Source organism: Drosophila mojavensis, unplaced genomic scaffold (assembly GCF_018153725.1).
Source record: "Drosophila mojavensis isolate 15081-1352.22 unplaced genomic scaffold, ASM1815372v1 contig_36, whole genome shotgun sequence".
Lineage (NCBI taxonomy): Eukaryota > Metazoa > Arthropoda > Insecta > Diptera > Drosophilidae > Drosophila > Drosophila mojavensis.
Window position 1 is genome coordinate 20,514,402 of NW_025318858.1, and position 26,575 is coordinate 20,540,976.

The 26,575-nt window shown below is 44.0% G+C and overlaps 1 protein-coding gene across 1 annotated transcript in view; it reads left to right on the forward strand.

Moving 5' to 3' along the window:
* LOC6577423 overlaps positions 1–26,575 on the forward strand; it is a 113,927-nt gene that overhangs the window by 44,862 nt on the left and 42,490 nt on the right. Inside the window, exons 12-31 of the mRNA XM_044008711.1 lie at positions 2,478–3,275; positions 15,083–15,226; positions 15,304–15,372; positions 15,435–15,512; positions 15,676–16,302; positions 16,805–17,026; positions 17,149–17,331; positions 17,599–18,084; positions 18,152–20,587; positions 20,650–21,270; positions 21,339–21,656; positions 22,179–22,502; positions 22,563–23,282; positions 23,363–23,689; positions 23,754–24,071; positions 24,271–24,591; positions 24,654–24,977; positions 25,054–25,683; positions 25,753–26,091; positions 26,159–26,467. Coding sequence (XP_043864646.1) covers positions 2,478–3,275; positions 15,083–15,226; positions 15,304–15,372; positions 15,435–15,512; positions 15,676–16,302; positions 16,805–17,026; positions 17,149–17,331; positions 17,599–18,084; positions 18,152–20,587; positions 20,650–21,270; positions 21,339–21,656; positions 22,179–22,502; positions 22,563–23,282; positions 23,363–23,689; positions 23,754–24,071; positions 24,271–24,591; positions 24,654–24,977; positions 25,054–25,683; positions 25,753–26,091; positions 26,159–26,467 — 9,594 coding nt within the window. The remainder of the gene's footprint in view (positions 1–2,477; positions 3,276–15,082; positions 15,227–15,303; positions 15,373–15,434; positions 15,513–15,675; positions 16,303–16,804; positions 17,027–17,148; positions 17,332–17,598; positions 18,085–18,151; positions 20,588–20,649; positions 21,271–21,338; positions 21,657–22,178; positions 22,503–22,562; positions 23,283–23,362; positions 23,690–23,753; positions 24,072–24,270; positions 24,592–24,653; positions 24,978–25,053; positions 25,684–25,752; positions 26,092–26,158; positions 26,468–26,575) is intronic.

A 26,575-nucleotide genomic window follows, 5' to 3' on the forward strand; every position in this document is an offset into this window, starting at 1 on the left:
AAAATGAAAAACGAAAAGTATCATCATCGATATCCATGCTCCCCCTGATCCCATCCTGTGACTCCTATGCTCTATCCGACCGACCCCAGAAAATAACCCAACGTTGTTATTCACTATTCTGCTCCCCTGCGTCTGTCGTTTCCCTTCGCTAAAACAAAATACAACAACAATCAATTCAAAATCAAACAACGAATTTCATATAAATCTCTTGTTACATTTCTTCAATGAACAAAGTCTCAGATTGGGAACTGTGGACGGGACACTTCTCACACATGGTTCACATATGCTTTAAAAAAATTTATTTTTTTATATTGTCAGTTCAAGTGTACTATAAGTACTCAAGTATAAGTCTCACTAAATCGTATGTATAGATAAATTACAACAACAACTACTACTACTACTACTTTTCAATGCATTCCTTACAAGCAAGTCTTAAAACACTTGAAATTAACCGAATAGAAAAGGCTGTACAAAGCTCCTAATTACTCATAAATTTTAAGATCCTACGCTCTGAATAGCTTCTACTGCCTACCTAGCACACTTTAGCTCGTCTATTGGTTGAGAATCGCTTCCGTACAGATGAATTTCTTAAAAGAGAAAATAAAACAACAAGAATCCGAAATTAAACTAGCAGAAAAAAAAAAACCAAAAAAAAAAATGTAACTAAATTTAACTAACACTATAAATATATTTTGGTAAATTTGACTAGTCCTTAAGTTGTATATACACAAATTTGTATATGTGATTAATCACAAATGTACATATATGCGTATACAAATGTGCCGTGTCTATGCGGCTGACAAACTAACCCAAATGAAAAGTATAAAACCAACCTGTAAATATTTAAATACCAAAATTATGAATTGTGAATTATGAATAACAAAGCATAAAAAACCCTAAAAAAAAACCTTCCCAAAAAATAAAACAGTAAAGCTACTTATCGTATTACCTTAACGTACTTTTCCAAATTGTACTTACCCAATTTTCTACTACTTTCCGCTAATATCGCTTTAGTCAAAAGTTGTACCCTTTCTATCTTTCCGTTTGATATTTATCATTCCTATGCCTGCGTTCAGTATCTCCACCTATCCTGCTCATTTCGTCTTCCTCTTCTATATATATCTTTCTTACCTTTATCATGCCTTATTCACTCACCCAATCAATGACCAATAACGTGTCTCTCGTGAGGGCAGAGCGCATGTGTTGGATGTCGTGTAATTTTTACCATAACTCAACAAAAATTTTAAAAATAAAAACTGCATTAGACCAAGAAGATCATTGCTAAAAAAAAAAAAGAGAAAAAAAAGTTAAATTAAAAACATGTCCATAGAAAACCATTAGTTGGGCAATTGAAGCGCAAATCTCTCTTTCTCTACACCCGTATACACACACTCGTCTTATAATAATTGGTAAATCATTAAGGATTGTAACTATTGCTCACTCGAACTTATTATTATATATAAGGCTGCTCGCTCACTCGCTCGCTCGCTCGTTTGCCCGCTGCTCGAAGACTCTTATCAAATTCATATCAATCGACCAACAAAAGCAATTAATCACCATACCAATCATAAGCAGCTACTATAATATTATAAACACATATATTGACAATTTGCAAGCTTATAAGAAAGAAAAATATATAATTTAAAAGCGACCTGTTTAATGTGAGATGTTCCCTTCACAGTTCTGCAATTTGATGTTGATATTGACAAAAAATTCACCTAAAAATACAATTGTGTCTACTAAAACTCTATCTTAAAGATCACTAACTGCACCGATCTGATATTGTTTGTTTCTTTTCTTTTACAATTCCCTAACCCTTTTCTGGTCACGATTCGTCAATTCTCCCGAAAAGTATATTATCTACTACTGTAACAAATCCCGTGCACATTATCCAATTCCAAACTGCAATTCCACAGCAATCCCACTGACACAACTTCTGAACACACCCAACAAACCCCCACCACATACACAAGTACTCAAAACAAAACCAAATTAAATCAAACCAAAGCCAAAGAATACCAATCGAAACAACCAACACTGAATTATACTGTTTATATATTGTCACGATTAAGTTTTTCTACTTTTGTTTTTAGAAAATTTTAGCTTGTAAGTTTCTTATCTGAGTCCCCCACATCTACCTCCCATCTTGTCTACGTACACCAAGTACCCCTTCCCCGTCATGTTTCAACCCAAACTTTCTTGTCTCATTTTCAAAATCCGAAAAGATCTCTACATCTTTGAATAATTTCGATTATGCACGCCCATTTCTATTAAAAGAGTTCCATGACTTCGTGATTAGAAGAAAGCAAGAAGAACAAACAACAGGGAACGAATAAATTTTATAGGGACCTATCTATCGTATATGCCACTGAATAGTTGAGTGCACCCATCGATTAACATAGTATAAACAACCAACAACCTGTCTATCTCTCTCTCTCTCTCTCGTTCTTCGCTGCCGCTGTAACGTTACGTTTTAGACACCGAACAATGCTACTCAGATACGGATTGTCCCAGTGAAAAATCATGCCTGCAAGGACACTGCACCGATCCTTGTACAATGCGTGGCGCGTGTGGCACAAATGCGCTGTGTCAGACTGTGCTGCATCGTCCGCGCTGCTCGTGTCCGAGCTGTCATATAGGTCGACCCGAGGTCGAATGCAAACCGGATCCGAAATGTGTGTCCGAAGACACAGACCCCAAGACAAAGGAGCAAATACCCTGCACAAACGATGCCGAATGCCCAGAAACATTGCAGTGCGGCCAATACGGCCAATGCACAGATCCATGCAACAATCCCCTATTCATTTGTGAGAGCAACAAAAAGTGCGAGACTCGCCGCCACCAGCCGGTTTGCATATGCAAATCGGGCTTCATAGTCAACGAGTACGGTGAGTTGACCTGTGCGCCGGATAAGCGCGAATGCTATCGCGATGACGACTGTGCCTCGAACATGGCCTGCACGGATGGCAAGTGTCGCAACCCGTGCATCGTGCCGCTGGGCCGTGCCCCAATCTGTGCCGAGAATAAGTCGTGCGAGGTGCAGGACCACAAGCCCGTATGCATTTGCATGCGAGACTGCCAGCCATCGATATCGATATGTTTGCGTGATGCTGGCTGTCCAGCGGGCTTGGCGTGTCGTAACTATCAGTGCGTCGATCCGTGCAAGTTTGCCACGTGCGCATCCAACTCGCCATGCATTGTCGAGGATCATAAGCCGATATGTAAATTCTGCCCAACTGGATTTATAGCCGATGCCAAATATGGATGTCAAAAAGGTAAAGCACAAACGTACTCTCTCTCACAACTCTGTCACGTGAAAGTACCTTATGTCTCTGTCTCGTTTATCGTTATCTCTGTTTTCTGCCTCTCACACGCTCTCACCTTTTTGCTAGATCTGCCTTATTGTCTGTCCCCTCACCAACCAAACACACAAACACACACAAAATATTACCCTGCGAAATATATTGACCGAAGCTACTATACATATATGGAATTTTCATGCCTCGTCAATTCATTTCGCAAAGTAATGTGTAAATGTATATAGAAGTGAGGAATTAACAACCTATTCTTGTCTTAAGCTTTTGCCTGACCATAAGAGGTTTAAATCAATATCCGAATATCAATTTCGAAAGCTAAATACAACGAACCCAATTATCGAATCAGGAATACTCTTAATGCCCGTGTAGCTTCAAACCAAAGCGCAATAACAAAATAAGAAAAACTGTTATCAAAATTATTGATGCTGATCATAAGTGATCAACGCCCCAGAATTGGGGGTGACACACAAATAACAGATACAATTACAAAGATACTCTTCTGAACATTCACACACGCTCATGCTCACAATGATATTAATAAAATCAATTAATCAAAATGCCTCTTGAAAACTATCAATATTTTAACCCTTGATTCTAAATAAACGGTAAATAGATGTACTACTAATGGTATAAACAAGAAAAAAACAAAAACAAACAAAAAAAAATTCAAAATGTAGCTAACTAATAGTAAACAACAATCGTTCCTAATTTGAAAATATCTAACCGTAAAGTAATTTGTACTAAATTTATGTACTGAAAGTTTTTGTCACAGCTTCGATTGTACACAACAAATTTAGCTGAAGCCCTGGAACGTATGTCGTAACACCCCCAGGTACCCCTGTATATATAGTGCACACTCCCCCTTTGCTGTAGCTATACACTTATTTATTTATATCAAATTAATATGTAAATATTTTAACGTATTGTATTTTTTAAATCTTATAATTTTATTTGAAATATGTACAAAAATACTCCACTTACAAAATTAAAAACAAAAATCAAGCAGCTAAGCCAGGTGGCAACTGTACCACAAACGAAGATTGCAGTGATGCACATCAATGCGGATCGTCTGGTCAATGTATCGATCCTTGCCGCACGAGTTGCGTGGGCGCAGTAAAATGTATAACAAAAGCACACCAAATTACGACTTGCATTTGCTCAACAAATTCGACAAAGACTGCGAACTCGGACTGTATTCCACACATAACTGAACCAGAACCAAACGAGACGACAACACCAGAAGCAACAAGCATTAGGTACACAATTATGGCATTAGCGAATCAAACAGAGATGCGTACTCATTATACTGAGATAGAAGCTGAAAATGAGACTACCATTTCATACGACAGCACAACAGAGTCCTTTAAAACCACAAAGCAGTTGAGCATTGATAGTACCCCTAATATTATGCAGCAAAGTACGTTAGAGACACGATCAAGAGATACCACAACCCCTTCAACCATCACAGAATATTCAACCCTTCCAGATATGACGACCATCCGCCCTGAAACTATTTCTACCTCCCAACGACAAACAACATTTCGGCCAAATATTACATTAGCTTCCTCCTCGACGAAAACACATCTGACTACGGCCAGTATAACTACAACTCCTTATTATACCTCTACGAAACCGACTGCTTCAGGAGAATCTTTCATTTCAACAATTGTGATAGAGACAACAACCAAAGAATCTTCACAAACGACACAATCGAGAAAAATAACAACAGTTCCTACTGCCACATCAAGCCGTCAACCTAATAAATACACAAAAACAACAGAACAGATAACAAGCACGATCCCATCTGACACCACATCACATCGACCGTCCTCTGATGCGACCATGACAACTAACTCTGGAGAATTTACTTCTCCACTTACTACAACTGAATCAACAACCTATGAATCTCCTAAATCAATTCCAAAAGAACGGATATCGACCACCAAATCGGAGCCCTCTTTTACTTTTACCACAACCACTCTCTCCGGAGAATCCACTTCTTCATATACTACAACTGAATCGACAACCCGTGAATATCCGAAAGCTGCTGAACACATAACAACCACGACCCATTCTGACACAACATCACATCGACCATCTTCTGTTACAACCATACCAACTGACTCTGGAGAATCGACGACTCCATTTACTACAACAGAATCAACGACCTATGAATCTCCAAAAACAATTCCAATAGAACGGATAACAACAACTACCCCATCGGGACCATCTTCTGCTATTACTACAACAACTCTTTCCGGAGAATCCACTCCTTCATTTACTACGACTGAATCGACAACCCGTGAATATCCGAAAACTACTGAACAGATAACAACCGCGACCTATTCTGACACAACATCACATCGACCATCTTCAGTTACAACCATACCAACTGACTCTGGAGAATCGACGACTCCATTTACTACAACAGAATCAACGACCTATGAATCTCCAAAAACAATTCCAATAGAACGGATAACAACAACTACCCCATCGGGACCATCTTCTGCTATTACTACAACAACTCTTTCCGCAGAATCCACTCCTTCATTTACTACGACTGAATCGACAACCCGTGAATATCCGAAAACTACTGAACAGATAACAACCACGACCCATTCTGACACAACATCCCATATACCATATTCTGTTACAACCATAGCAACTGACTCTGGAGAATCAACTGCTCCATTTACTACAACTGAATCGACAACCCGTGAATATCCGAAAGCTGCTGAACACATAACAACCACGACCCATTCTGACACAACATCACATCGACCATCTTCTGTTACAACCATACCAACTGACTCTGGAGAATCGACGACTCCATTTACTACAACAGAATCAACGACCTATGAATCTCCAAAAACAATTCCAATAGAACGGATAACAACAACTACCCCATCGGGACCATCTTCTGCTATTACTACAACAACTCTTTCCGGAGAATCCACTCCTTCATTTACTACGACTGAATCGACAACCCGTGAATATCCGAAAACTACTGAACAGATAACAACCACGATCCATTCTGACACAACATCCCATATACCATATTCTGTTACAACCATAGAAACTGACTCTGGAGAATCTACGTCTCCATTTACAACTGAATCAACGACCTATGAATCTCCTAAAACAATTCCATTAGAACGAATAACAACTACCCCATCGGGACCATCTTCTGATATTACTACAACAACTCTTTCCGGAGAATCCACCCCTTCAATTACTACGACTGAGTCGACAACGGGTGATTATCCGAAAACAACTGAACGGATAACAACCACGACTCATTCTGACACAACATCACATCGACCATCTTCTGTTACAACCATACCAACTGACTCTGGAGGATCTACGGCACCATTTACTACAACAGAATCAACGACTTTTGAATCACCTAAATCAATTCCAATAGAACGGATAACCACAACTACCCCATCGGGACCATCTTCTGCTATTACTACAACAACTCTTTCCGGAGAATCCACTCCTTCATTTACTACGACTGAATCGACAACCCGTGAATATCCGAAAACTACTGAACAGATAACAACCACGATCCATTCTGACACAACATCCCATATACCATATTCTGTTACAACCATAGAAACTGACTCTGGAGAATCTACGTCTCCATTTACAACTGAATATACGACCTTTGAATCACCTAAATCGATTCCAATAGAACGCATAACAACGACTACCCCATCGGGACCATCTTCTGCTATTATTACAACAACTCTTTCCGGAGAATCCACTCCTTCATTTCCTTCGACTGAATCGACAACCCATGAATATCCGCAGACTACTGAACAGATATCAACCACGACTCATTCTGACACAACATCACATCGACCATCTTCTGTTACAACCATACCAACTGACTCTGGAGAATCTACGGCTCCATTTACTACAACTGAATCAACGACCTATGAATCTCCTAAATCAATTCCAATAGAACGGATAACAACGACTACCCCATCGGGACCATCTTCTGCTATTACTACAACAACTCTTTCCGGAGAATCCACTCCTTCATTTACTTCGACTGAATCGACAACCCATGAATATCCGCAGACTACTGAACAGATATCAACCACGACTCATTCTGACACAACATCACATCGACCATCTTCTGTTACAACCATACCAACTGACTCTGGAGAATCTACGGCTCCATTTACTATAACTGAATCAACGACCTATGAATCTCCTAAATCAATTCCAATAGAACGGATAACAACGACTACCCCATCGGGACCATCTTCTGCTATTACTACAACAACTCTTTCCGGAGAATCCACTCCTTCATTTACTTCAACTAAATCGACAACCCATGAATATCCGCAGACTACTGAACAGATATCAACCACGACTCATTCTGACACAACATCACATCGACCATCTTCTGTTACAACCATACCAACTGACTCTGGAGAATCTACGTCTCCATTTACAACTGAATCAACGACCTTTGAATCACCTAAATCAATTCCAATAGAACGGATAACAACGACTACCCCATCGGGACCATCTTCTGCTATTACTACAACAACTCTTTCCGGAGAATCCACTCCTTCATTTACTACGACTGAATTGACAACCCGTGAATATCCGAAAACTACAGAACAGATAACAACCACGACCCATTCTGACACAACATCACATGGACCATCTTCTGTTACAGCCATTTCAACTGACTCTGGAGAATCTACGGCTCCATTTACAACTGAATCAACGACCTTTGAATCACCTAAATCAATTCCAATAGAACGGATAACAACGACTACCCCATCGGGACCATCTTCTGCTATTACTACAACAACTCATTCCGGAGAATCCACTCCTTCATTTACTACAACTGAATCGACAACCCGTGAATATCCGCAGACTACTGAACAGATATCAACCACGACCCATTCTGACACAACATCACATCGACCATCTTCTGTTACAACCACAGCAACTGACTCTGGAGAATCAATTGCTCCATTTACTACTGCTGAATCGACAACCCATGAATATCCAAGAACTACAGAACAGATAACAACCACGACCCATTCTGACACAACATCACATCGACCATCTTCTGTTACAATCATACCAACTGACTCTGGAGTATCTACGGCTCCATTTGCTACAACTGAATCAACGACCTATGAATCTCCTAAAACAATTCCAATAGAACGGATATCCACAACTACCCCATCGGGACCATCCTCTGTTATTACTACAACAACTCTTTCCGAAGAATCCACTCCTTCATTTACTACGACTGAATCGACAACCCGTGAATATCCGCAGACTACTGAACAAATATCAACCACGACCCATTCTGACACAACATCACATCGACCATATTCTATTACAACCATAGCAACTGACTCTGGAGAATCAACTGCTCCATTTACTACAGCTGAATCGACAACCCATGAATATCCAAGAACTACAGAACAGATAACAACCACGACCCATTCTGACACAACATCACATCGACCATCTTCTGTTACAACCATACCAACTGACTCTGGAGAATCTACGGCTCCATTTACAACAACTGAATCAACGACCTATGAATCTCCTAAAACAATTCCAATAGAACGGATAATCACAACTACCCCATCGGGACCATCTTCTACTATTACTACAACATCTCCATCCGGAGAATCCACTCCTTTATTTACTTCCTCGGAATCGACAACCCGTGAATATTCGAAAACTACTGAACAGAGAACAACCTCGACCCATTCTGACACAACATCACATCGACCATCTTCTGTTACAACCTTACCAACTGACTCTGGAGGATCTACGGCACCATTTACTACAACTGAATCAACGACCTATGAATCTCCAAAAACAATTCCAATAGAACCGCTAAAAACAACTACCCCATCGGGACCATCCTCTTCTATTACTACAACTCTTTCCGGAGAATCCACTCCTTCATTTACTACGACTGAATTGACAACCCGTGAATATCCGAAAACTACTGAACAGATAATGACCACTGACTCTGGAGGATCTACGGCACCATCTACTACAACTGAATCAACGACCTATGAATCTCCAAAAACAATTCCAATAGAACCGCTAAAAACAACTACCCCATCGGGACCATCCTCTTCTATTACTACAACTCTTTCCGGAGAATCCACTCCTTCATTTACTACGACTGAATCGACAACCCGTGAATATCCGAAAACTACTGAACAGATAATGACCACGACCCATTCTGACACAACATCACATCGACCACCTTCTGTTACAACCATACCAACTGACTCTGGAGAATCTACTGCTCCATTTACTATAAATGAATCAACGACCTTTGAATCACCTAAATCGATTCCAATAGTACGCATAACAACGACTACCCCATCGGGACCATCTTCTGCTATTACAACAACAACTCTTTCCGGAGAATCCACTCCTTCATTTACTACGACTGAATCGACAACTCGTGAATATCCGAAAACTACTGAACAGATAACAACCACGAGTCATTCTGACACAACATCACATCGACCATCGTCTGTTACAACTATAGCAACTGACGCTGGAGAATCTACGGCTCCATTTACAACTGAATCAACGACCTATGAATCTCCTAAAACAATTCCAATAGAACGGATAACCACAACTACCCCATCGGGACCATCCTCTGTTATTACTACAACAACTCTTTCCGGAAAATCCACTTCTTCATTTACTACGACTGAATCGACCACCCATGAATATCCGAAAACAACTGAACAGATAAGAACCACGACCCATTCTGACACAACGTCCTATATACCATATTCTGTTACAACCATAGCAACTGACTCTGGAGAATCAACTGCTCCATTTACTACAACTGAATCGACAACCCGTGAATATCCGACGGCTGCTGAACACATAACAACCACGACCCATTCTGACACAACATCCCATATACCATATTCTGTTACAACCATAGAAACTGACTTTGGAGAATCTACGTCTCCATTTACAACTGAATCAACGACCTATGAATCTCCAAAAATAATTCCATTAGAACGAATAACAACTACCCCATCGGGACCATCTTCTGATATTACTACAATAACTTTTTCCGGAGAATCCACCCCTTCAATTACTATGACTGAGTCGACAACGGGTGAATATCCGAAAACAACTGAACAGATAACAACCACGAGTCATTCTGACACAACATCACATCGACCATCTTCTGTTACAACTATAGCAACTGACTCTGGAGAATCTACGGCTCCATTTACTACAACTGAATCAACGACCTATGATTTTCTTAAAACAATTCCAATAGAACCGCTAAAAACAACTACCCCATCAGGACCATCTTCTGCTATTACTATAACAACTCTTTCCGGAGAATCCACCCAATCATTTACTACGACTGAGTCGACAACGGGTGAATATCCGAAAACAACTGAACAGATAACAACCACGAGTCATTCTGGCACAACATCACATCGACCATCTTCTGTTACGACTATAGCAGCTGACTCTGGAGAATCTACGGCTCCATTTACTACAACTGAATCAACGACCTATGAATATCCTAAAATAATTCCATTAGAACGAATAACAACTACCCCATTGGGACCATCTTCTGATATTACTACAACAACTCTTTCCGGAGAATCCACCCCTTCATTTACTACGACTGAATCGACAACCCGTGAATATCCGAAAACAACTGAACAGAGAACAACCACAACCCATTCTGACACAACATCACATCGGCCATCTTCTGCTACAACCATACCAACTGACTCTGGAGAATCTACGACTCCATTTACTACAACAGAATCAACGACCTTTGAACCTCCTTATTCAATTCCAATAGAACCGCTAAAAACAACTACCCCATCGGGACCATCTTCTGCTATTACTATAACAACTCTTTCCGGAGAATCCACCCAATCATTTACTACGACTGAGTCGTCAACGGGTGAATATCCGAAAACAACTGAACAGATAACAACCACGACCCATTCTGACACAACATCACATCGACCATCTTCTGTTACAACCATAGCAACTGACTCTGGAGAATCAATTGCTCCGATTACTACTGCTGAATCGACAACCCATGAATATCCAAGAACTACAGAACAGATAACAACCACGACCCATTCTGACACAACATCACATCGACCATCTTCTGTTACAACCATACCAACTGACTCTGGAGAATCTACGGCTCCTTTTACTACAACTGAATCAACGACCTATGAATCTCCTAAAACAATTCCAATAGAACGGATAACCACAACTACCCCATCGGGACCATCTTCTGCTATTATTACATCAACTCTTTCCGGAGAATCCACTCCTTCATTTACTACAACTGAATCGACAACCCGTGAATATCCGCAGACTACTGAACAGATATCAACCACGACCCATTCTGACACAACATCACATCGAATATCTTCTGTTACAACCATAGCAACTGACTCTGGAGAATCAACTGCTCCATTTACTACAGCTGAGTCGACAACCCATGAATATCCAAGAACTACAGAACAGATAACAACCACGACCCATTCTGACACAACATCACATCGACCATCTTCTGTTACAACCATACCAACTGACTCTGGAGAATCTACGGCTCCATTTACTACAACTGAATCAACGACCTATGAATCTCCTAAAACAATTCCAATAGAACGAATACCAACAACTACCCCATCGGGACCATCTTCTGATATTACTACAACAACTCTTTCTGCAGAATCCACCCCTTCATTTACTACGACTGAATCGACAACCCGTGAATATCCGAAAACTACTGAACAGATAACAACCTCGACCCATTCTGACACAACATCCCATATACCATATTCTGTTACAACCATAGCAACTGACTCTGGAGAATCAACTGCTCCATTTACTACAACTGAATCGACAACCCGTGAATATCCGACGGCAGCTGAACACATAACAACCACGACCCATTCTGACACAACATCACATCGACCATCTTCTATTACAACTATAGCAACTGACTCTGGAGAATCTACGGCTCCATTTACAACTGAATCAACGACCTATGAATCTCCTAAAACAATTCCAATAGAACGAATACCAACAACTACCCCATCGGGACCATCTTCTGATATTACTACAACAACTCTTTCTGCAGAATCCACCCCTTCATTTACTACGACTGAATCGACAACCCGTGAATATCCGAAAACTACTGAACAGATAACAGCCTCGACCCATTCTGACACAACATCCCATATACCATATTCTGTTACAACCATAGCAACTGACTCTGGAGAATCAACTGCTCCATTTACTACAACTGAATCGACAACCCGTGAATATCCGACGGCAGCTGAACACATAACAACCACGACCCATTCTGACACAACATCACATCGACCATCTTCTATTACAACTATAGCAACTGACTCTGGAGAATCTACGGCTCCATTTACAACTGAATCAACGACCTATGAATCTCCTAAAACAATTCCAATAGAACGAATACCAACAACTACCCCATCGGGACCATCTTCTGATATTACTACAACAACTCTTTCTGCAGAATCCACCCCTTCATTTACTACGACTGAATCGACAACCCGTGAATATCCGAAAACTACTGAACAGATAACAACCTCGACCCATTCTGACACAACATCCCATATACCATATTCTGTTACAACCATAGCAACTGACTCTGGAGAATCAACTGCTCCATTTACTACAACTGAATCGACAACCCGTGAATATCCGACGGCAGCTGAACACATAACAACCACGACCCATTCTGACACAACATCACATCGACCATCTTCTATTACAACTATAGCAACTGACTCTGGAGAATCTACGGCTCCGTTTACTACAACTGAATCAACGACCTATGAATCTCCTGAAACAATTCCAATAGAACGGATAACAATAACGACCCCATCGCGACCTCCTACAACTCTTTCTGAAGAATCAACTCCTCCATTTACTATAACTGAATCAACAACCTATGAATATCCAAGAACAATTCCAATGGAGCGGGTTGCAACAACGACGTCAGTCGTCTATCTTGACAGCACAACACCTGAAGATGTTTTAGATAGAACTACGTTAGGCTTAAGCTTAGAGAAAACGACACAAACAAGTTATGCTTCTGCTAATGCCACAGACATGACTCTGACAGATGTTGACGTAACAGAGACTTTAAATAATTGTACGATACCGAATGATTGCTCGGACGATGAAGTATGTGTGAAATCAAATTGCATTAGACCCTGCGAATATTATGATAACCTATGTAATGTCGCAAATTATACTGTTTGTCGTACTTTGAACCACACCGCTATGTGCTATTGTGATATCGACGCCGATGTAAATAAACCCGGTTGCTCTATTACTGCAGGTAACTAAAGCTGTGTTTGTAAATGTTAAGTCTAAATATTGATCCACGTGTTCCTTATCAATTGAATGAGTTGCAAACCACATGGTTGTGGTGATTTCTTTTCGGAATCCGTGGCTCCAACTACTTTAATCGCCAATGCATCTGGCAATACGTAGCAGCCTACTTCAAATTGATGTCATATTGTCTACTTTATCTCTTTTTATGGACTTCTTTTCATATCTCCTTCCACTTGCTCCATAACTGACCAGCCGAACCTGTTGGCTGGCACGTGCATGTTTTATTATCTTTTTTATTCGTTCGGCTCCTTGCAATTCAATCCCAGTGCTTTTTGTGCGCCAATATGATGGCCATCAGAAAGCTTACTCTCTACTGCATTTGTACCTTTTCCCCTCGGCTCTTATCACTGGCTCTTCGCTGTTATTCGTATATGTATGTATATGCCTGCACTCACCACAACCACCACGCATCACCAAAAAATACCACTCGGATTTCCTCTTGAACTCTATGTATGTGTTCACAAATGGAGCAATAAATGTATTCACCAAAGTTTGAATGCCAACTAAATAGAGCTCACTCTTTCTAGTTCCTGTTCTCGTTCATGTTAGTTGCCTGCTTACGTTTGCCTGCCTGCCTGCTGCAAGTACTACGTGTATCATCAAAACCTATATCATATGTTGAATGTCTCTCAGAATGTTTCGTTTCGGACTGTGCTCGATGTGCATGTTATATGTCAGTGTTACGATCTCATCATCTTTGTGTAATACAAATAAGAAAATATGTGTTGATTTTTGTTGTATTTAGTACATATGTTTGTTTGTACATACATATTCATATACTTTATCGAATTGTACACATAATTGCGTACAGTACATTGCATTTATTTGTATATACTAGTATAATTAATCAACTGCATGACTGGTGACCGTACTAATCGGTGTTTTATTATCTAAGGCTTACCTAAAACTGCACTAACCTCCAATAATCGTATCCTTATTGCTTGCTTGCTTGCATGTGTATATGTTGTTTTGCGACAACACTAAAAAGGAAAACAACAACAGCTAAACAATAACATAACAAAATATTTTAATGAAAATTATATTTACTTAGATGTGCTAGAATGTGCCTCAAGTAGGTGCATAAGAGAATCAAATATTTGATATATAATCATAATGTACTAACAGTATTGAAACAAGTCAAGAAAAACTACCTATCAAACAGGTTTCTTAAAGAAAATAAACACTGATAATATCAATTAAACATATCCTAACGAATGTCTCAACCGAAAATCTTATCTTATACCTTAATTAATTCAAACAATTTGCTTACTTTGCAACGCTAATCTCAAATCCAATATCAGAAATTGGTTGTGCCTCGAGCGATGAGTGCCCGACTCAACAGGCCTGCGTGAATGCACTTTGTGTGGATCCCTGCGCCTATGAGAATCCCTGCGGCCGCAGTGAGGATTGTCGGGTTATTGCCCATCAACCAGTTTGTGCCAGCGGTGCGTTTCTCTGAAATTCTGGCTATCGATCAATATAAATAATATTTAATTCTCTCTATAATTATATTGCATTACAGTCTGCGAATGCCAACGTAAATCTGATTGTCGGAAAGGTTTCGAGTGTGACGGATGCAACTGTCGTGACAGTAAGTGCAATTTGAAAGTGCTTCAATTTTGGAATTGTGATTATTAATTTGAGATATTACAGCAACAGGACGCACACCTGGCTGCGAGCACTGCCCGCCAGGTGCAAAGTGTGATCCCACAACTGGTGCCTGTATTAAAGGTATGTTTTGACTTTCAATTAAATCTACATAACTATGGTGTGTTCAGCGTTAATCATACATAGGCATTGCCTAAGCACTAACAAGTGTAAATATAATACCGTGTACATATTTGTATTATAAAATAACCACCCTTTACCCATGTAAATATGTCTCTCTCCCTAGCTAATGTAACAATAACAACTAGTACTACCATGAAAACCACAACGATACCAACAACAACATCCATACAAACAACAACAACAGCTAACCCTATCACTGGCGACGATATGTCGCCAATCTCAAGCAAGGGTACCACCACTAGCACCACCACCACCACCACCACCACAACCACCATCATTACTAGCACAGATATAAGCACTAACAAGACAAGCACGAGTAAGCCCGACATTGAAACAACGACCATGAAATCGGGTCACACGAAAGGCTATCGGGATGGTGAGAACAATATAACTGATACGCCAACGCCAAGGCCGGTGTTCACAACGACCACACTGACCAGCAGAGATAGTGGCAGGCGTACCACAACGCCAAAAATGAAGACAACTCGACTGGATACCTCAAACGAGATCCCAGACACAACAACGATGACCAGCACGACGCCTTGGCCGACGGAGCTACCAACTAGAGCGGGCACAACAACAGAAGTCTACGATCTAATCACAATGCAAACAACAACTGCCTCTACTCCGCTGGGCAATACAACAACTATCACAGTTATTAACCCATGTACAATAGATACTAACTGTGCTCCTAATGAGCACTGCAAACTGGGGCAATGCACACTGAAAGGTATATACAATTGTCTATAGGAGAGATTATGCTGTCGTCACTTTCGGTACCCAAAATGTTGTTACCAGGCCCTTAATATTTAGAATTCCTATGTAAATATTTCATACATACATACAAACATAGGTACCAAAGTGACAACTGTGCATTTTAGCTTCCTAAATAGTGCAAAATGTAAAGTGAAATACCAAAAGTACTCTGGTAGTTAATAACCATGAGCAAAATGATCGAAACATTTAACATGTTAAACTTAATTTTTAACTAAAACGTTAGACTCACTTGCTCATATTGAATTAGCTGCCAGAGTATGCAATCTGTAAATATTTAAGCAAATACCTGATAGATATATACAAATACATATATTATATGTGTATATTTATTTGTTTATTGTACATATGATCTTCATCGGACTGCTGTCCTTAACAAATTTATATTCCAATCATATGTTAATCAATCAACTGAATTAATCAAAATGCTAACTAACTTATTAATTTCTAACAAGTAGAACCGTCAGGCACACCAAAAACACACGAACCATGTCAATCGAACAATGATTGCATTGAAAGCGAAGCTTGCTATATGGGCTTGTGTCACGATCCCTGCGAGTTTGCGAAGATCTGTGCTGCCACGGCCAAGTGTACGGCAAAGAGTCATCGACCCATTTGCAGTTGCCCGCAAGGCCACGAGGGCAATCCGATGGTCAAGTGTGTGCCAACGCAAAAGTCAAGTAAGCAACTAATATATTAATCAACAATTTCATTCATCAATCGAATTTAATCCAACTAAGAAGATCTAGAATAACTTTTGATAAAAGATCGATAATATACTCACGCTGTGCATTTTTCACAGTTGAATGTACTCACAACTCAGATTGCGGAATCACAGAAGCCTGCATCAATGAGCGCTGCCAGCATCCTTGCGATGTGCATAATCCGTGTGCCCAAAATGCGGTTTGTATCAATGCTAATCATGCAGCCGATTGCAGCTGCCAGGATGGCTATCAGGGCAATGGGCTGGTTGGTTGTCAGCCAGGTGAGTAATATAATATTACCGGCACTTTTTGCACTGTTGCTCATCCTCAAGTTATAGTGTGTCCAATCTAATATAACACAAAATGTTTCAATTCCCAAATGTATCTCTCTCTCTCTCTATTTCATACACTGTACAAATTCCCCGTACACCTGCCAACACTTGTATAAAATTTGTACCGCCCCGACTCACGTACAAAAACAACAACACGAAACGAATTATAAATACACGAATCAAATCGCACCGTAACCCTAACCAAAAATACCATAGCACGCACCCACGTCTGCCAATACAACGAGGATTGTCCATCAAATAAGCTGTGCGACCGCCTTAACCGACGCTGCATAAATCCTTGCCAAGAGGATTCGTGCGGAGAGAACGCTGAGTGTGTGCCGGTCAACCACGGCATCAACTGTCGCTGCTTGCCCGGATATTTGGGCAATGCATACGTTCTTTGCCAGCAGTCCTTGGGCTGTCGTTCCGATTCCGAGTGCGATGCCAGTCAGGCGTGCATCAATGGCAAGTGCACATCGCCTTGTCAATGTGGTGCATTTGCTCTGTGTGATGTAATTGACCATCGAGGCGTATGCAAGTGCCCACCTGGCTACAATGGTAATCCCGAGGTGGGCTGCAGTCCACCACAGAATCCGTGCGATCCCAACCCATGTGGCCTGAATGCTCAGTGTGAACTGGATAATGGAAATCCAATATGCTTCTGCCCCAAGGGTCTTACTGGTAACCCCTTCAAGAATTGCAGTAAGTATTTTGTGTTTTGACAATCAACAGGAAGAAAACACAAAATTTAAATATTCCTCATTTGCAGTTCCTGAGGGAGATGAGTGCACACCCAATCCATGTGGACCAAACTCTGGCTGCCGCCGGGTTAACGGTGCTCCCGTTTGCTTCTGCTTGCCCGAATACGAAGGTCAACCTCCACAAATACCTTGTGAGCTTCCAACAAATCCATGCGAGCCTTCGCCTTGTGGTCCCAACACGCAGTGCGCTGTTCTCAGCAACGGTTTCTCGAAGTGCACCTGCCTGCCCGGCTATGTGGAGAGTCCCAACACTATTCGTGGCTGCGTCGAGCCGATCAATCCTTGCGAACCTAATCCTTGCGGCACTGGCGCCATCTGTGACTCCTCGCGTCAGCCCGTCTGCTATTGTCCGGATAACAAGATTGGAAATCCCTTCAGAATTTGCGAAAAGCCAGCCGTTTCTATTGAGCTGTGCCAGCCGGGTCCGTGTGGCCGTAACGCTGACTGTTACGTGGCGGGCAATCGCGAGGAGTGCTACTGCCGCTCTGGCTACGCTGGAGATCCCTACCAGGGCTGTATTGAAACAAGTCGAACTGTGTGCGATCCCAATCCCTGCGGACCCAATGCTAACTGCGTTGTTGCTGGCGATGGCCAAACTGCTTGCGTCTGTCCCGAGGGCCTGTCTGGCGATCCAACATCCCTTTTGGGATGCCATGGCTATGAATGTCAAGTGGATGCTGATTGCCCACAGAGCAAGGCCTGCATGGGTTTCCGTTGCTACGATCCTTGCCCCGGTGCATGCGGCTACGGAGCCAATTGCCGTGTGGAACAACATCATCCCGTTTGCTCGTGCAATGCTGGCCTAACCGGTAATCCTGGCGTGCGTTGCTTTGCTCTGGACCAGCCTAAGGGCAACCCTTGTGTGCCAAGTCCGTGTGGCCTGAACAGCGAATGCAAATTGCTAAATAATCGGGCTGTGTGCTCGTGCCTGCCCGGATATTTGGGTGATCCTAAATCTGGCTGCCAGCCAGAATGCGACATTAACTCCGATTGCGGAGAATCGCTCTCCTGTATCAATCACAAGTGTGTGGATCCATGTGCCGGCACCATCTGCGGCATCAATGCCATTTGCAACGTCCGTCAACATACACCAGTGTGCCACTGCCTCGACGGATACGCCGGAGATGCGTTCCTACAGTGTGTGCCGATAGGTATCTTAAAGAATATCTCCCGTGATCCATGTGCCCCGTCACCTTGTGGACCAAGTGATGTGTGCTCTGTATATGGCGATGGAGTAGCACTGTGTGATCCCTGCTTTGGGCCCAATGCTCAGCAAAACCCGCGTTGCCGACCGGAGTGTGTTACCAATTCGGACTGTCCATTTGACCGCGCCTGTTTGGGACAACGCTGCTTGGATCCCTGCCCCGGCTCGTGTGGACGTAACGCGATTTGCAACGTCTACGAACACAACCCAATATGTACGTGCCCCGCTGGACTCTTTGGCAATCCCTACGAACAATGCGCACCACCCTCCCCAATCGTACCAACTCCTACGGCTAGTTGTGCCAAGCTACAGTGCGGACCAAACGCCGATTGCAAACGCCAAAGCGGAGGCTTGGCCTGCATTTGTCGCAAGGGCTACTTTGGCAATCCCTACATCGGCTGTCGCCCCGAGTGCGTGCTCAACAGTGACTGTCCCGCGGAGAAGGCGTGCCTGAACTCCAAATGCGTAGACGCTTGCTCGGGTGTTTGTGGCATCAATGCCGTGTGCCGCGTCGTCAACCATGCACCGGTTTGTGTCTGCGCCGATGGCTTTAGTGGCGATGCCTTCCTGTCTTGCAGTCCCTATTATTTGCCGCCACCTACCGAAAGTCGCAATCCGTGCGAGCCATCTCCCTGCGGTCCCAACTCAAGATGCTTGGCGTCCACAGATGGCTATGCCGCTTGCTCCTGTCTGCCCAACTTCAAGGGCGCACCGCCCGTCTGCCAGCCGGAGTGTGTGGTCAGCTCGGAGTGCGCTCCCAGCCAGGCGTGCATCAATCAACGCTGTGCAGATCCCTGCCCTGGCACTTGCGGCATCGGGGCACGCTGTGAGGTACTGAATCACAATCCGATTTGCTCATGTGAATCGCATTTCGAGGGTGATCCGTTCGTGGCTTGCTCGCGTATACCAGAACCGCCACCGGATGGCAAATCCCCACAAAATCCTTGCGTGCCTTCGCCCTGCGGTCCCAACTCAATCTGCCAAATCAAACAGAATCGACCGGTCTGCTCGTGCGTTGCCAACTATATAGGCAGTCCGCCATATTGCCGACCCGAGTGCACCTTGAGCAGTGAATGTCCCGCAGACAAGGCATGCATACAGGAGAAATGCCAGAGCCCGTGTGCCAACACTTGTGGCCACAATGCCCGCTGCACGGTCGTTGCGCACTCAGCGCATTGCAGCTGCGACACAGGATACGAGGGCGATGCCTTTGTGGGCTGCTCAAAGGTCATAACACAGAGTAAGTTGAACGTGGTTCCCTGATAATATGTTGCCTAATATGACATCGTTGACCTATTGCAGAACCAGATGATCATTATAATCCCTGCTATCCGAATCCCTGCGCCGAGAATGCAGTGTGCACGCCCCATAATGGAGCCGCTCGCTGCAGCTGTATTGAGCCCTACTTTGGGGACCCGTACAGCACTGGCTGCCGACCGGAATGTATCTATAATTCGGAATGTCCCTCGTCATTAGCTTGCATTAAGCAGCACTGCCGTAATCCTTGCACCGGCGCCTGTGGCCCTAATGCCGAGTGCGCTGTGGTCAACCACCTGCCCACATGCAGTTGTACGCGCGGCTTCGAGGGCGATCCATTCGTGGGCTGCAAGCGCACTCCTGTGGGACCAATCAGCGTCTGTGAGCCCAATCCGTGCGGACCGAACAGCATATGCCGCACAATCGAGGGCCATCCCACATGCAGCTGCCAGGTTGGCTATTTCGGTGCACCACCCACATGCCGGCCCGAGTGCGTGGTCAGCTCTGAGTGTGCACAGAACTTGGCTTGCATCAATCAAAAGTGCGCCGATCCATGCAGTGGCACATGCGGCTTCAATGCCAAGTGCCAGGTGAACAATCATAATCCAATATGTACCTGCCCCAAGGACTATGTCGGAGATCCATTTGAGCAATGTGTGCCCAAACGTAAGTCACGTCAAACTAAAACCAAGTCAATTCAATATGTCTCAACGTGTACTCATCTCTTCTTGCAGCTGCTGAACGAATACCGATTGTGAATCCCTGCCTTCCCAATCCGTGTGGACCAAATGCCTTGTGCCGCGACGTCAACAATCGCGCCGAATGCTCTTGCGCGCCGGGCATGTTCGGAGCGCCGCCCAACTGTCGACCCGAGTGTGTTATTAACCAGGACTGCCCTTCGAACAGAGCGTGCATACGGCAACGCTGCGAAGATCCTTGCGTTGGCACCTGTGGCTTCAACGCGCTCTGCACCACTCAGAACCACCAGCCCAAGTGCAGCTGCCTTGATGGCTATGAAGGCGATCCGTACACGGGTTGCAACATGCATCAAAGTGAGTCCACTCCTTTCGATTATTTGCTATCCTTTCCACAAAAACAGTTAAACTCCTTTGTTTCAACTGTAGCGCCTATTGGCTTCTTAATGTTAAATGTTTTTTTCAGTGGTATTTTAGATAAAGGGGCATCTGGTTCTATCATTATGCATGTTTTTTCTATTGTGTACATACTCTCTCCATACTACATATTTCATCATTTACGTATATCTTGTGCCTATGAACATAGCTAAAAGCTTTTTCAATAACTGTGATAAATTCAAGTTATTTTTAATTCCTTGCCAAAGAGATTTATAATTGAAATCTATTTTATTAAGAGTAATTTCCTTTTAGATGTAGACATGGGTACAGGATATATTATATATTTCACGACTCTGGTGAAATCCAATTTGTATTTATTGTATTGTATTTACATTTCTAGTTTTAAGCCTACCTGTATATGTATGTATATCTTTAATTTATTGTATGCATTATCCACTCGCTTCCCACATCTATGCCTACTTTCGTGTGCTCATAATTCAGTTGTGGTACCCGATGTACCCTCTGATCCATGCTATCCATCGCCATGTGGTGCAAATGCCGTTTGTCGCGAACGCAACGGTGCTGGCTCATGCAGTTGCATTCAGAATTATTTCGGAGATCCATACATCAATTGCCGACCCGAATGCGTGCAGAATAGTGATTGTCCCGGTAGCAAAGCCTGTATCAATATGAAGTGTCGCGATCCCTGTGCGAATGCCTGTGGCTTTAATGCGATTTGTCGCGTTGCTCACCATCAGCCCGTGTGTAGTTGTGAGCCAGGCTTTACAGGCAATCCCCTACGTGCCTGCGTGGAACGACCCACAAGTATGCAGCCCCAACTAAATAATAGAGAGTCTCTTAATAAGTTAAGCTTCCTGATTTTAGACATGTACTTACCACTGCCCAAAGATCCATGCAGGCCCTCACCCTGTGGCCTCTTCAGTACATGCCAAGTGGTTGGTAGCCGTCCAGTCTGCGCTTGTTTGCCCGACTATATGGGCAGCCCACCCAACTGCAAGCCCGAGTGCTTGACAAGTGCTGAGTGTGCCCCAGATAGAGCCTGTGTCAATCAGAGATGCCGCGATCCCTGCCCCGGTACATGTGGCTACAATGCGCGTTGTCGCACAACAAACCATGCGCCCATCTGTAGCTGCTTTGACGGTTATACTGGGGATCCATTCCATCAGTGCTTACCAGAGCAAAGTACGTCGCCCCCCAAACACTCCGTTAGAGAGCACCAATTAAAATGTTTCAATCTTACCATGCTTGTAGAGCCAATAGTCGTACCTGATCCTATAAGACCCTCAAATCCTTGCGTGCCATCGCCCTGCGGTCCCAACTCACAGTGCCAAGTCTCAAGTACCGGTGCCGTCTGTGCCTGTCTCAACAATTACATAGGACGTCCGCCAGCTTGTCGTCCTGAGTGTACCATTAACTCAGAGTGTCCGACGCGTATGGCATGCATGAATGCGCGATGTGCCGATCCATGCATTGGATCCTGTGGCAATAACGCCCTATGTCATGTCAGCTTCCATGCGCCCGTGTGCATGTGCCAGCCAGGCTACACTGGAGATCCATTCTCAGGCTGCTACAAGATAATAGAAAGTATGTCCCATCCTTAAACCAAACATTTCCTAAACATCTTATGTCAATGCATTCAATTATGTTGTCTGTTAAACAAATAGTACCTGTCGAAACCACACAACCCTGCCGACCCAACCCCTGTGGTCTAAATGCCTTATGCGAGGAACGTAACCGCGCCGCAGCATGTAAATGTTTGCCCGAATACTTTGGGGACCCATATGTCGAGTGCCGACCCGAGTGTGTAATCAACTCCGACTGCCCCAAATCCCGCGCATGCGTAAATCAGAAGTGCGTCGATCCATGTCCGGGCATGTGCGGACATAGTGCCCAATGCGCCGTATTCAATCATGCGCCCAACTGTGAATGCTTGCCGGGCTATACAGGAAATCCTATCGTCGGTTGTCATCTCGTTTCCGATATACCGCGCTGTAAGACTTGAGCCGCGTTGAAAACACAACCCATAATTAATAGCACACTTTACAATGTGTCTAGATCCCGATCCCATTGTGCCCGAAAATCCATGTCAGCCCTCACCATGCGGTCTATACAGCATTTGTCGTGCAGTTAACGGGCATGCCGTCTGCTCGTGTGTGCCAAACTATGTGGGCGCACCACCCAACTGCCGGCCGGAATGCATGAGCAGTTCGGAATGCAGTCAAGACAAATCGTGCATCAACGAGCGCTGCAAAGATCCATGCCCTGGTACATGCGGCCACAATGCTTTATGCCGCGTCGTCAATCACAATCCCATTTGCTCCTGCAGTCCTGGCTACAGTGGCGATCCGTTCGTACGCTGCCTACCTCAAGAAAGTAAGAAAACACCATTTCATCACTTCATAAGACAAAAGCTTGCTTTGGCTTGCATCTCTCATTTCAACCCATACACAACATCACCTCTTTATGTCATACTATATATTTCTAAATATCTTTCTTTTTTATATGTACAATATTATGTGGCTTTTATTGTGGTGCATGCTGTTATCATATTTGGTGTATTTGGTAAATGTAGAACGACCTATTGTAAGTGATCGCATCGATCCGTGTGTGCCCTCGCCATGCGGACCCAACTCGCAGTGCAGGGTGTCGGCTAATGAGCAACCGGTGTGCTCATGCTTGCAACATTATGTGGGTAGGGCGCCAAATTGCCGGCCAGAGTGCACGTCAAACTCCGAGTGCGCTGGCAACTTGGCTTGCATCAATTTGCGCTGTCAGAATCCATGTGTGGGCACCTGTGGCATTCAGACCACATGCCTTGTAAATAATCATAGACCAATTTGCCGTTGCCTTGAAGGCTATGTTGGCGATCCATTCTCTGAGTGTAGTCCACAAAGTAAGCGTTAGCGCTCAGTCAACGTACAACTTCAAACTACAAATATTTCAATATTCTCTTAGTTATTGTGCCGCCGGAAATTGCGGAACCCTGCAATCCCAGTCCGTGTGGTGCCAACGCTGTTTGCAAGGAACGCAACGGCGTCGGCTCCTGCACGTGTCTGCCCGATTACAGTGGCGATCCGTACACTGAATGCCGTCCAGAATGTGTACTCAATAGCGACTGTTCCAAGAACCGCGCCTGCCTCAATAACAAGTGCAGAGATCCCTGTCCAGGAGTTTGCGGTGTTGCCGCTGAATGTCACGTCATCAATCATTCGCCCAGTTGCAGTTGTCCAGCCGGTTATACGGGCAATCCGTCACAGTATTGCCGTGAAATACCCAAATGTAGAGTATTCCAAAAAGAATTAGGGAATCTTATAAAGAATAGTTTAGTAATATTTCACCCCTAAAATTCTTATAGTGGCACCGCCTGTCCAACCATGTCAGCCATCGCCATGCGGCCCCTATAGCCAGTGCCGCGAGGTGAATGGACATGCCGTCTGTTCGTGCATTGCCAATTATATTGGTGCACCGCCCGCCTGTCGTCCCGAGTGCTCGGTTAGCTCCGAGTGCGCGCAAGATAAGGCGTGCGTGAATTTGCGCTGTGTAGATCCATGTCCAGGCACCTGCGGTAATGAGGCCGTGTGCAAGGTGACCAATCACAATCCCATTTGCTCATGCCCAGCTGGCTATAGTGGTGATCCGTTTGTGCGTTGCACACCGTGGCAACTGGAGCCCGAAACTCCAAAGTCCAACGAGAATCCATGCGTGCCCAGCCCTTGCGGTCCCAACTCACAGTGCCGCGTGGTTGGAGAGACGGGTGTCTGCTCCTGTTTGCCAAACTATATTGGACGTGCGCCAAATTGTCGTCCAGAATGTACGCGAAATTCTGAATGCGCTGGTAATCTGGCTTGTATTAACGAGCGCTGCAAGGATCCCTGTCCCGGCTCGTGCGGTTTCAATGCTTTCTGCAATGTTGTAAATCACTCACCTGTTTGCACCTGTGAGAGCGGCTACTCGGGCGATCCGTTTGCTGGCTGCAATCCGCAACGTAAGCATTCAACTCCATCAGCTTGCTGTGACTAGACCTAATAGACTGTCTGATATGTATGATCCTTAGCTATTACCGTGCCCGACGAACGCTTAACACCTTGTGTGCCCTCGCCCTGCGGCCCCAATGCAGAGTGCCGTGAACGCAATGGCGCCGGCTCCTGTACATGCTTGCCAGAATATTTTGGTGATCCGTACAGCGGCTGCCGTCCAGAGTGTGTGGTGAACAGTGATTGCCCACGCGACAGATCTTGCATCAACCAGAAATGCGTGGACCCTTGTCCAGGTGTTTGTGGCTTGAATGCAGAATGCCGCGTGTCCAATCACTTGCCCAGCTGCTTCTGTCTGGCCGGCTACACTGGAAACCCGTCAAGCGCTTGCCGTGAAATAATCGAATTGCCTGAACCACGTAGGTTTATAATGCAAACAAGTGTCCCTCAAGCGACTGACCGTCATTTACCCTTTATCGTTCCTAGCCAAAGTCAATGATAATCCCTGTGTGCCTTCCCCTTGCGGTACATACAGTCAATGTCGGGAAATAAACAACCATGCCGTGTGCTCGTGCCAGCCCGGCATGATTGGCTCAGCGCCTAATTGCAGGCCTGAGTGCATAGTTAGCTCAGACTGCGCCCAAGATCTCACTTGTCAGAATCAGAAGTGTGTGGATCCATGCCCAGGCACTTGCGGCATTGAAGCTCGTTGCCAGGTCATTAATCACTACCCTGCATGTTCCTGTGCCCCAGGCTACACTGGAGATCCTTTCAATCGATGCACTCGAATTATATGTAAGCATGAGTAGTCCATACAGATGCTTAGGTCAGTTGGACAGAGATATAGAGAGAGAAAGAGAGCGCGAGTGGGAAAGGGGTATAGAGGTTAAATTTTATTTGCAA